The following is a 12,104-nucleotide window of genomic DNA, read 5'->3' on the forward strand; positions in this document are numbered from 1 at the left end:
TTTAACAATAAAGATAAGAGTTCATGAATTTCAGAGGGGATGGGGACATGCAAGAGTTGGAGGGAGGAGAGATGGAGGTGGGAATAGTTGTTAATACAGTACTAATATATAAAATTTTCCAAAAAAAATTAGCACCCACATTGGGCAGCTCCCCCCTACCTGTCTTTTTAGCTCTAGGGAATCTCATATCCTCTTTGGGCCTCTGTGGGCCCCTGAATTCATGTGTGCTTACACACACAGTCACACACATAACAAAATTAAGTTAAAATTCTTCAAAGACAAGACAAGATAATAATTTTCCTCATTTAAAAAATCTGATACAATACTAGAAATGTTACCACCACACAGAAAGATAAGAAAAAACAACCTAATTATTGGAAAGGAGATAGACTAAGAAGAGTTTTGCCGATTATGTGGTGGTACACACGGAAAACCCAATTAAAAAGTCCACCATCAGATGGTTAGACCTTAATTGGGCAGTTTGCTAAAATTAAGAACCAATATGTAATTGTAAATTCAAATGTTTGCTAGTTTTGTATTGAGAAGGTGCTAAAACTTAAAGACAGACGAAATGCTCATGACTGGAAAACCAAAAAGCTGTCAGTTCTCGCTAAATGATAGGTAGGTAGTATTCCTCCTGGATTTGACAAACTGGTTGTTAATATATGTAGCTGAGTAAAAGATTAAAAAAATGTCAGGGCACCAATGGAAAAGAACAAAGGAGGTCTTTGGATCGTATTTCTGAGGCTGGATATTAGTGTGTTAGTGCAGGAATGGACAAACCATCCAGTCCACAGCTCTATAGAAGATTTGTGTGCATATTTGTGTACATATATTGTGTTCACACTGACACAACAGGCATATTATAGACCAGTAGTTCTCAGCCGTCCTAATGCTGCAACCCCTTAATATAGTTCCTCATGTTGTGGTGCGCCCCAACCATAAAATTATTTTACTTGCTACTTCATAACTGTAATTTTGCTACTGTTATAAATTGTAAATATCTGATATGCAGGATATCTGATACATGACTCCAAAGGGGTTGCAACCCAGAGATTGAGAACTGATGCTCTAGGTGAACAGTAAACCTGACCATGAAATGAGACCAACCCAAAAAGGGGGGATAAGAAATTAAATCTTCCTCAACACACACAACTTAAGTATCTTGAATTCAGGGTTTCTGATGTACAAAATACAGGCAAAATATTTTTTAAAATTCATGTGAATCTCTAAGAATTTAAGTTTGAAGCAGAGAGAAATAAAAGATGATTATAAACTAAAATTGGCTGTGTTACAAATTCTTTAGAACTCATGTCCACCAAAAAGACTAAACTCCAACTACAAACTATGAGAAGACGTTGGTCAGCATCATGAATGCGTAGAGTTGGGACTGCAGGTTCATGCCTACAACCAGGAGGCTGAGGCAGGGGGATTTTAAGTTTGAGGGAGGATTAGAATGTGTGATTTTGCTGAGGGAAGTAGTATGTCACTAGGGGCGAGCTTTGAGGGGTGCCACCTCTCCCCCAAATTCCAAGTTTATTTATCTGTTTTGTGTTGATAGTTAAAAGATGTGAGCTCTCAACTCCCTGCACCTCCCATCATGCCTACTGCTTGTTTCCATGCATCTGCTCTGCTGTGACGGACTCTTGCCCCTCTGCAACCATAAGCCAAAATAGACTCTTCCAACTGCCTTTTGTAATGGCATTTTGTTGGAACTAATACAGGGAGGTAGCTGAGTGGTAGGGTATGCATGTTTAAGGCCCTAGGTTCTACAGTGTCTGGACAGACAACCTAACAGAAAAATGGGTGGAAGACTAAGTGTGGGGACACCAGACCTTGAGCAGAAACCCACTTCCCCTTCGGCCTGGGAGCAGGCATCTATGTAATGTTTACTGAAAACAATTCAGTGCTTTAAAGCTTGATAGGGCTCAGATAAGGGCTGGCTCACTGAAATACCATGCCTTCCACACCTCCTATGGCTAGATGCCTCTTCCTGCCCCCTGTGGTGTCTCCCCCGATTCTGGGGCCGGAGATTAAACCACCAGCCAGGAGGGTGAGAAGTGGAAAGAATGGTATGTAAATGGATGGCAAAAGTCCTTAAAAAAGGGAAGCCCTTTTTCTTGGGGAGACTTCTCCTGAGATTTCGCCTGAGAGCTCTCCTAAGCGGACTGGGGTCTCCTAAGCTGACTTGGGAAATATAAAGTTTTCTTAAAGCAACCGACCGGTCTCTGTGTCATCTATCCCGACCACCTCGCTACATTCTTGGATGCAGGCCGCACAGCAGGTGCGACAACTAAGGGTTATTTTTTCCCCAAAATTAGAAGTACATAAATGACAATAGACATTAGGAATGTTTTTATTCTCAGCCAGAGAAACAAGACCACAGTGACATATTTAGAATAGATACAACTGACAAAAATGAAGAAACCTAGTAAAATCTGATGTGACGATTTATAGCCATTGTGAAAAGCCACTCATTTAAAAGTTAAATATTTGAAACAAATAAGTCATTTGTAAAATTTAATAATGTTTATTTTATGTGCACTGGTGTTTTGCTATGGGTGTCATGTCCCCTGAAAATGGAGTTACAGACAGTTGTGAGCCGCCATGTGGGTGCTGGGAACTGAATCGTGATCTTCTGGACGAGCAGTCAGTGCTCTTAACTGCTGAGCCATCCCTCCAGCCTAGTGTAAGTCATTTTAGAAAAAGAAATGTTGGGACTAGAGAAGGCTCAGAGATTAAAGAGCACTGGCTGCTCTTTCAGAGGTCCTGAGTTCAATTCCCAGCACCACATGGTTGTTCACAACCATCTATAGTGAGATCTGGTGCCCTCTTCTAGTGTGCAGGCACAGAGGCAGACAGAACACTGTATATATAATACATAAATAAATAAATAAATAAATAAATAAATAAATTAAAAAAAGAAATGTTGCATGTGTTATCTCCTACATAGAATTGATATTTAAAAAGGTCTATTTGGGACAAATGAGGAGCTCATGTGAAGGGAGTGGGAGCATAAAGCATGTACATAGAAATGTCATAATGAAACCCAGTTTTTACAATTAATATATGACAATAAAAGTAAAGGTAAGAAAATGGAAATGGTTGAGCCTTTGTATATCTGTGAACAAATAATTTCATTTTCAGTTTTTGAGACAGTGTCTCACTATGTAGTCCAGGCTAGCCTGGGATTGACTTACTGTATAGCCCAGGCAGGTTTGAATTCATGGCAATCCTCCTGACTTTGCCTTGCAGGTACTTATATTATAAGTGTGGACAACTATACCTAGCAGGAATTCCACTTTTAGGTGTATGCTCAAGAAAAATACTTGCAGGACATATCCCAGAATATATACATAAGCATGTTCTAGAAAAAAAAAAACAAAGGCGTCTCTATAGGGGAGATATATGTTTACATAATAGACTTTTGTGTGGTACCAAAATGTGTTTTCTCAGAAAGGTCAGCTGTATAGGTGTGTGTGTGTGTGTGTGTGTGTGTGTGTGTGTGTGTGTGTGTAGCTAATTTATATCACTGGTGAGGAAGCAAATTCCTTGACCAGACAGCCATGTGCATGTTCTATCCATCACAAAACCCTGAGTGACTGAGCAGGACTGTTGAGTTAATTTTCCATTCTTTTTTTCAGTTGACTTGGGTGAAGCTGAACTTGCTACAGGAAATCAAAAGACAAGTAAACAATGCTCTGTGTGTGTAGTATAGAGGGACTTTCATACTTGGTATATACCTTTAAGAAATATAGATTTTTGAGGAAGTAGCCTAAGTGTGTACTGAGGTGTGTAATTTTCCACACTGCATTTGAAAATATTGAACAAATTATTTTTATTCTCACAAAGCGTTTGGGATAGCCCAGTCTTTTTGGTCACCTATGAAAATGTTTATATTGATGTGTGTCCTTTCTGGGGTTTAAGAAAATAACTGTATCTTTTCTTGGTGGCTAAATGGATCTGCTTGATGAAGGTGAAGATAGAACCGTGTGTACAGGACACATACGCGATAAGGCTGGGCATTTATTGCCCATTTATGTAATTACTTGTGTCACTGAGGACAAAGGTCCTTAAAGACCAGAGGCAAAGTAGAAACAGTTCCTGAACTAACAGGGATGGATTTGTCACTACTTCCCTCTTCGTGATTTTTTTTCTCCTGTGGTCGCACACCCTTTCGTCTTACAATCACGTTGGAGAACTTAGCCATCTTTACAGGCTCAAGTTGATGGCAGAGGAGATGCTTTGCGTCCATGGAAAGGATATGGAGATTTCCCAGGGGTATCCTAGGCTTTGAGGCCCGGAGGACGACACCTATTTCCTGAAGTCTGACAGCCCCGTTTGAAGAGGACGGAGCAGCATGGACGTGCTAGATGAAAACGAGGCCCTACAGCAGTTCTTTGAAGGTAAGAGCCCAGTGGCCGCCATGGTCCCTGCTTCGAGCAAGGCCCCCCCCCCCCGTCACTTTCACTCTCCCTGCCTCAGCGTTCACATTTGCTTTGCTGTTGGAAGAATGCTATCAGATAAGTCCTGAGCTGGAAGTACAGGTTTTATTCACTCCATTGATAACAAAAGTCAGAGATATGGGTGATGGTTTTTTAAAGACAGGATTCCATCTTCCATAGCTTGGTTATTAATTGAGTTAAGTGAGTGCCTGCATTACCACTGTGTCTGTGTCTTATTAGGTCTCGTTCCTCCTAACCCTTTATGTTTTAAAAATGCCAGATTTGTCCTCTCTCTAAAATGACTTTATCATGTAACAAAAAAGTAAGATCTTAATTAAAATGTATCATTTAGGATAATAAATTTCAAATAAGCCTAAAACAGCAAAGGAATATCCAGTTCCTGCTCCCATCTTTCTCCTTATTCACAGCACTTTAAAAACATGTAGTGGATGATCATTTGCTTTTGTGGTTGAGTTTCTCTTCTGTCTGGTGGGTACTGACACCAGCATTACACAGGCTTCCTCCCTTCTTAGAACCCAAGATGGCAGTGATGTTGTTCATATTTCACGGGGAAGGTATTCTTACAATGGTGGGTTTTTTGAATATGTTACCAAGACCTTGCCCTCCATTACCACTTGATGATGCATGGTTGGGAGACTCAATGTTAGCCTGGCTCAGACTTCTTCCTGGCTCAGACTTCCTCTGGAAGGGAAATGTGGCCAAGTTTTCACACATTCCAGGGTGTTTCACAGAAGGTGCACCCAGGGTGTTGTAATTTAAGAAAAGCAGCACTCAGACACCATTGACAGGGTTCAAGCAGAGGGTTGTTTTTTTTTTTGTTGTTGTTGTTGTTTGTTTGTTTTTTAATTAGGGAAAAGGACCACAAAAAGGGGAAAGAGAAGGGGGAGACTGACCTCTGGAGACAGGAGCAGCAGGAGAGAGGAGAAAGGAAAGAGGGGGCGAGAAGGAAGGGGGGACAGATAGAAAGAGGGAGAGAGAGGGAGAAAGAGAGAGAGAAGGATGGGAGGTGGGCAGGGTCCTTTTAAAAGGGAACATATTGAATGTGCACAGGTGGTGCTCTTAGTGGCTGCAGTTGAGGGCTAATCCTATCAGAACCCCAAGGACAGACCAGTACAGATGCCTGAATACTAACACATGGGGCCTAAGGTGTACTCACTCAAGGGCAGGCACCAGTGCACTCAAAGAAGTGATATTGGCATTTTTTTAGCTTAGTGAAGGGTGTGACAAGAAGAGATATTAAAAGGTTGGAAAGCAAAGCCTGACAAATGCCAAATACTAATAAATGACAGGTCATGCCAGAGGCATGGTATGACTTTAGGTCATAGCCAAGAGGAGCTGACACAATAAGGGAGTTTCTATGGTTTGGATTTTGCTGGAAATGTCTAGAAAGTCAAGTTGAGCTGTGAGAGTCATTGTGTTCCTTTGTTCTTGCATTCAGTCCCCTGAAGTCCTGCCTGTAAATGGTGGCCAGGGTTGACATCAAGCACCTGGGCTTGCGCTCGATTCACTAATGTTTTGCTGTTGTTTTCTGCGGTTATATACTATGGATCTGTCTTTGAGGTGGTAGGCAACACGCTTCAAGCTGCAGTTGCCACTGTACTTTTCTTTTAAAGAGAAACTACTGATTCATTCTATAAACACGAAAGGTAGACTTTGTCTCCTACAACTGAGGGAACCCGGTCTCTGGCCTCTGCGTTACTGGAAGAGGTTTCGACTCACACGCTCTGCCTGCTGTTCCCTTTTGTCATAGTGATCGCTATGATGCCATTTCCATATATCTTTTCTGTAGTTATTGGAATACCTGTTCTACATAGTATATCATCATCCTCATCACCTCTACCACCATCGTTAACAAAGTTTCTTTGTGAGCCGGGCGGTGGTGGCGCACGCCTTTAATCCCAGCACTCGGGAGGCAGAGGCAGGCGGATCTCTGTGAGTTCAAGGCTGGGCTGGACCGACAGCCTCCAAAACAATACAGAGAAACCCTATCTTGTAAAAACCAAACAAAAACAAAAACAAAAACAAAGTTTCTTTGTTAGCCTCAAACTAAACAGTTTAGTTTCTCCAATGGTGCAAGAGTTTGTTCTCCATGCACAGAACGGTAGATTATCAGCGTTCCTGCTCTGAGTGTGTAGCAGGAAAGGTGGAAAACTTTGGGGGAAATATAGAGGCACAAGCTCTGAAAATCACAGCTAGCTGGCGACTTTTAAAATTCCTTCCACTGTTTAGCAAGCATCACGAACCTCTCTATGCCAAGGCTGTCCCACCTCCTTTACGTGGTAGCTAGCAGGGTGTGAAAACCTCCATTTCCCCTTAGATTTTTGTGATTTCCTTTCCCCAAACCGTGAAGAATAAAAATCTTCTTTAGAACAGGAAGAGTGTGAGACTAGACAGGGTGTTGTAATCAGGAGAGCCTGCTGTTGCAGCCATATTCCATTGTTACTCCACCGTTCTGAATCAAATGCAATCTTACTTTTAATTTAATTTGTTATTAGTGAAACAGGACTTAGACACAATTAGTCACTGAATACGTGTGTCATACCCACTTTTAAAAAGGGATTAAAATCTTTTGGGGGTAGGAATTTTGTAACCTGAAAAATTCCCCTCCCTTTTCTGTTTAAAATGATATCAACTCATCTACTGTAGCACTTTTTATTATGTAAATTGTAATTTTTAAAGATTTATTTAGTTTTAGGTTGTGTATGCGTGAGTGCTTGCTTGTGTGTGTGTGTGTGTGTGTGTGTGTGTGCATGTATGTGCACCACATCTGAGCATGGTGCTTGTAGATGTCAGAAGAGGACATTGAATTTCCTAGAACTGGAGTTACAGGTGATTGTGACCCACTTGATGTGGGTGCTCAGAACTGAACCCAGGTCCTCTGTAAGAGCACCAAGTGCCATTAACCACTGAGTGTGTGTGAGTGTTGTTTTTCATTTACTTAAGTATGTATTTTGTTTTGCTTTTTATTTACTCAAGGTCTGAAGAACCAATAAACTTCCTGCAAACTATTATCCATCTGAAAGCAACCTTTCTGTCGTCCTTGGAGTTTTTGTCCCAAATAAGACAATGTTCCTGTTAATGATTTTGGTATTAAAGAATTTAAGTTGTCAGTATAATATTGAATCAAATGGCTTGGCCACTCACAGTTTATACTGATGCTGGTAGTTGTTTTAAACTTGGTTACTGAAATCCACCTTCCCTGTGGCAGTGGCTTTTAGAACCCCAAGCTTTGCAAGGGCAGGGACCATCAGGGACAACCTGTCTAGAAAGCTGCTATCAATAAAGCTTTGACATTTTCTGTTTCTGTTTAAGCTCCCCAGGCAGCCATTATCGTAAGAGGGCAGTGAAAACCCAGGGAAGAGAGAAATAGCTGCTATACCAGTGGTTTTCAACTTGTGGGTCTTGACCCCTGCCTAAGACCATGGGGAAACACAAATATTTACATTACAATTCGAAACACTAGTAAAATTACAGCTATGGAGTAACAATGAAAATAATCTTATGGTTGGGAGTCACCATAACATGAGAAACTATATTAAAAGGTTCCAGCATTAGGAAGGTCGAGAACCACTGTGCTATACACAAATTGTTTGAGAACACCATGGTAATGCAAGGTTCAGGAGAACAAGAACGTGGAATGCTCTGGAGCAGAAAAACAATGGCTGATTTTTTTTTAAAACCTAGATTAAAAAGGCTTCAAGGGAGGCAAGGTAGATCTGTTGAGTGGAGGAGCAATAAAGCTTGAAACATGCTTGTTGTGTACAGCATACAGCAGCCACTCTGTAATACGTATACAACAAATGCATAAAAGAGCAGTGCAAATCCCTATTCCTGTCAACCAACAGCTGCTGAATTCCAACTCTCTTTGAGGCAATCAGCAAGTTAAAATGCAGGGAAAGTAGGAAAAATGCCCAGTAGCAGAATGGCCCAGTGACCAGAATAGAGGAAGGAGAAGCAAAGAATCACCATTTGGCAGAAAGACTTAGATTCCATTATTGGCAGAGATACACGATAGTGGTGCTTGTGTATTATTTCTCCAAAATGAGAAAACCCAACTCTGGTTGTCTGATGATGTTTCTGGCTTTTCAAGAAAAGGATAAGAAGCCCAGAACAGCTTAGTGTGGTGTCTAGGGAGGGCAGACACTGCCCACTGCTGGAGTTGACTCTGCGCGAGACTTTCCTATGGGCGAAGACTACCTCCACCGTCAGCTAGCCTCTTGGTTTCCTTTCTCTCACACTGAGGTCAGCAGTCAGTGCCCATCTGCTCGAGTCCCTCAGTCCCAGCAGAACCTGGGCTTGCACAGAAGGAGCAAACGACAACTGGCCCAAGACCACCTCCCACCTCTTTAAGGTCATGAGTTCCAAGTGCTTTCACAGAACACTGACGCTGTTTTGACCCAGAGGGTCAGAAAGGTTACCTTCCGGTCAATCTCCGAAGCTAGACTTTTAGACAGTGTTGCCTGAAGTCTGAAGTTACTCTAAAGAGGCAGAGCTTATTTATCTGTAACACAGCTTTACTTCTGTGTGGAGATAGCCTGGACCTTCCAGGAGACGAACAAGAATAAGTCAAGGACAGAAAGACCCAGCCAGGTAACGAGAACGATTGAAGAGTTATCTGCAAGCTTCTATCTGATGTGGGCGGTTGGGTGGAAACCATGAGCCATGCAGGACAGACCTCCTAGTGAAGGCAATGTCTAGTTTCAAATGCGGCACAGGAGGGTCAGCACTGGCCTTGGCCACCTGCACACACACTGCATTTGAAACCTATTGGCTTGTCAGCCTCTTGCCCCAGATAGAGGTTTTCATCGCTGCTTTGGAGTTGTTAGAGGTAAGCCTGGGTATCTGACAGTCTCTCCTGTGACTTGGATTGTTCAACACACAGGCACTAACACTGAAAACGGGGGCAGTTGTCTCAAAGATGTCCCCATTCAGGGCTTACCCCTGTCCAGTTTTTCGTTGTTCTTGCGTGTTTTTGTTTCGTCTTGGGGTTTTGGGTTTTGTGAAATAACTCTTTGATATGTAGCCCAGCTTGGCATCAAACTAAAAATCCTGCCTCAGCTCTATAAATGGTGGGATTTCAGGTGTGTTTCACCAATTCAGCGTTTTGTATGTTTAAAACAAATAAACAACCATCAGAGAGTTATATTACTTTACTCTTTAGCATTTAACTTTCTTATGGGATACCGAGTGAACTACACTTATCTTCAGTTATTCTTGCTGACCTGCAGCAGAGGTCCACAAGTCATGACCGAGAGTCCACATCTGACTGGAAGCCCATGAGTGCCAATAAGGTTTAGCAGAACACACCTAATCACACCCTTGCTGTGGACGGCTGCTCTGATGCTCTCAGTAGAATTGAGTGCTTTCAGCAGAGACCATATGGGCTGTAAAACTGAAAATACTTACCACCTGGCTCTGTACAGAAAATGTTTGCCAACCCCGAGTCTGCAACCTAATTAGTAATAATAGTTGTTATTTATTGAGCATATGTGCTGAGTATGGGGCAGTAATTAAGACCATGGACTTTGAATCAGTTATCCTGGTTGTGAATCGTGGTTTTGCAATGTGCTATTTCTAGGACTAGGGATGAGTAAATCTATCAGCCCTTATGTTTCCCAGTGTGTAAAGCAGAGGTGATCATATTATTTCTGCTTGTGGTTGTGCCATGTTATTATGCCTGGTACAAAGAGATCAGTAGTTTTGCTATGCTTATTTTTAAGGTTATCATTTTTTCTACTTACAGAGGTTTCAACTCATGTTTTCTTCTCCCTTGTGAAACTTTTTTTTTTTTTTTTGGTTTTTCGAGACAGGGTTTCTCTGTATTGTTTTGGAGGCTGTCCTGGAACTCCGCTCTGTAGACCAGGCTGGCCTCGAACTCACAGAGATCCGCCTGCCTCTGCCTCCCGAGTGCTGGGATTAAAGGCGTGTGCCACCAACGCCTGGCACTTGTGAAACTTTTTAAGACTAACGTTAAATATCTTGATTAACCACCATTGAGACAGCAAGAGGCTGCAAGGTTACTGTTGAGGCTCCAGCTATGGGTGATACTAATATTTTGACAGGGTCATGAGAACATGTAGCTCTGTTGAGGTGAGAACAGCTGGAGGTGAGAACAGCTGGAGGTGAGAACAGCTGGGGGTGAGAACAGCGGGGGGTGAGAACAGCTGGGGGTGAAAACAGCTGGGGGTGAGAACAGCTGGGGGTGAGAACAGCTGGAGGTGAGAACAGCTGGGGGTGAGAACAGCTGGGGGTGAGAACAGCTGGGGGTGAAAACAGCTGGGGGTGAGAACAGCTGGGGGTGAGAACAGCTGGGGGTGAAAACAGCTGGGGGTGAGAACAGCGGGGGGTGAGAACAGCTGGAGGTAAGAACAGCTGGGGGTGAGAACAGCGGGGGGGGGTGAGAACAGCTGGAGGTAAGAACAGCTGGGGGTGAGAACAGCTGGGGGTGAGGACAACTAGGGGTAAGTTGCTGTAGGTCTCCTGAGGGTGGGGGTACTATGGGGTGACTTTGAGGTCATTGGCAGTTATGGCACTGGAGAGAGGAAGAGAGAAAGCAGAAACTCTCCAAAGAAAAGGAAAATGAGCCGGGTGTTGGTGGCGCATGCCTTTAGTCCCAGCACTTGGGAGGCAGAGGCAGGCGGATCTCTGTGAGTTCGAGGCCAGCCTGGTCTACAAAGTGAGTTCCAGGAGAGCCTCCAAAGCCACAGAGAAACCCTGTCTCAAAACACCAAAAAAAAAAGAAAAAGAAAAAAAAAGAAAATGGAAAATGAGCCAGAATTTGGTTGATGCCACTAACAGGAGGTAGGCTAACCATTTGCCATGTGACACTTGACCTGGAGCCATGAGCAACAGAAAATTCTGGAAATAGAAATGAAGAACAAGGGAAAGACTTTTCTCACTTGCAAGCCTGAGGTACACATGTGTGAAAAAAAACACCTGTTTCTCTTTTTATACATGGAGGCTTGTTCTAGGTCCTAACCTTCTATAAAGATGTGTTGAAAAATACTCTCAAGTTTCTAGCTATTTGCTTTGGAAGAATCTCTATAAAGTAGAAGTGTTGGCACATTGACATTGTCAGATTAACTGCTATAAAGTTTGGGTGGAGGAGGATTGTTTTACTCTAAAGCAGTGGTTCTCAGCCTGTGGGTCATGGCCCCTTCAACAAACCTCTGTCTCCAGAAACACATTACGATTCATAACAGTGGCAAGGTTTCAGTTATGTGGTGTCAGAGTTGGGGGGCAGCACAGCATGGGGACTGTATTAAAGGTACCAGAATTAGGAAGGTTGAGAACCGCTGCTCTGAATCCACCTGCAGTCTGCATCCTTCTAGCTGCTCCGTGTTGATTTGCATTTCTTTGATCTAGAAAAAGTTATTACAAGTCCAGTGCCTGGGATACTGGCCCATGTGGGGTTGAACCCCATGAGCTGGGGTGGAAATGTTTATTTGAGAATGGTTATCTTTACAAGAATGCCAGCAGGTCACCAGGTACTCTAGAGCCCAGACACAGAAGAGATTAGATGCCATTGAGACTGTCGAAGGGTTACAGTTCAGAGGTTTAGTCCATTATTATCACGGTGGGAAGCAAGACAGCATGCAGGCAGACAGGGTGTTGGAGCTCAGAGTCCTTACATCTTGA

The 12,104-nt window shown here is 42.8% G+C and overlaps 1 protein-coding gene across 1 annotated transcript in view; it reads left to right on the forward strand.

Moving 5' to 3' along the window:
* Positions 1 to 4,092: 4,092 nt before the first annotated feature.
* Myrfl (myelin regulatory factor like) overlaps positions 4,093 to 12,104 on the forward strand; it is a 106,045-nt gene continuing 98,033 nt past the window's right edge. Inside the window, exon 1 of the mRNA XM_040754837.1 lies at positions 4,093 to 4,406. Within this exon, the coding sequence (XP_040610771.1) occupies positions 4,361 to 4,406 (46 nt within the window). The 5' untranslated portion in view covers positions 4,093 to 4,360. The remainder of the gene's footprint in view (positions 4,407 to 12,104) is intronic.

Source organism: Mesocricetus auratus, unplaced genomic scaffold (genome assembly GCF_017639785.1).
Source record: "Mesocricetus auratus isolate SY011 unplaced genomic scaffold, BCM_Maur_2.0 Super-Scaffold_100011, whole genome shotgun sequence".
NCBI lineage: Eukaryota > Metazoa > Chordata > Mammalia > Rodentia > Cricetidae > Mesocricetus > Mesocricetus auratus.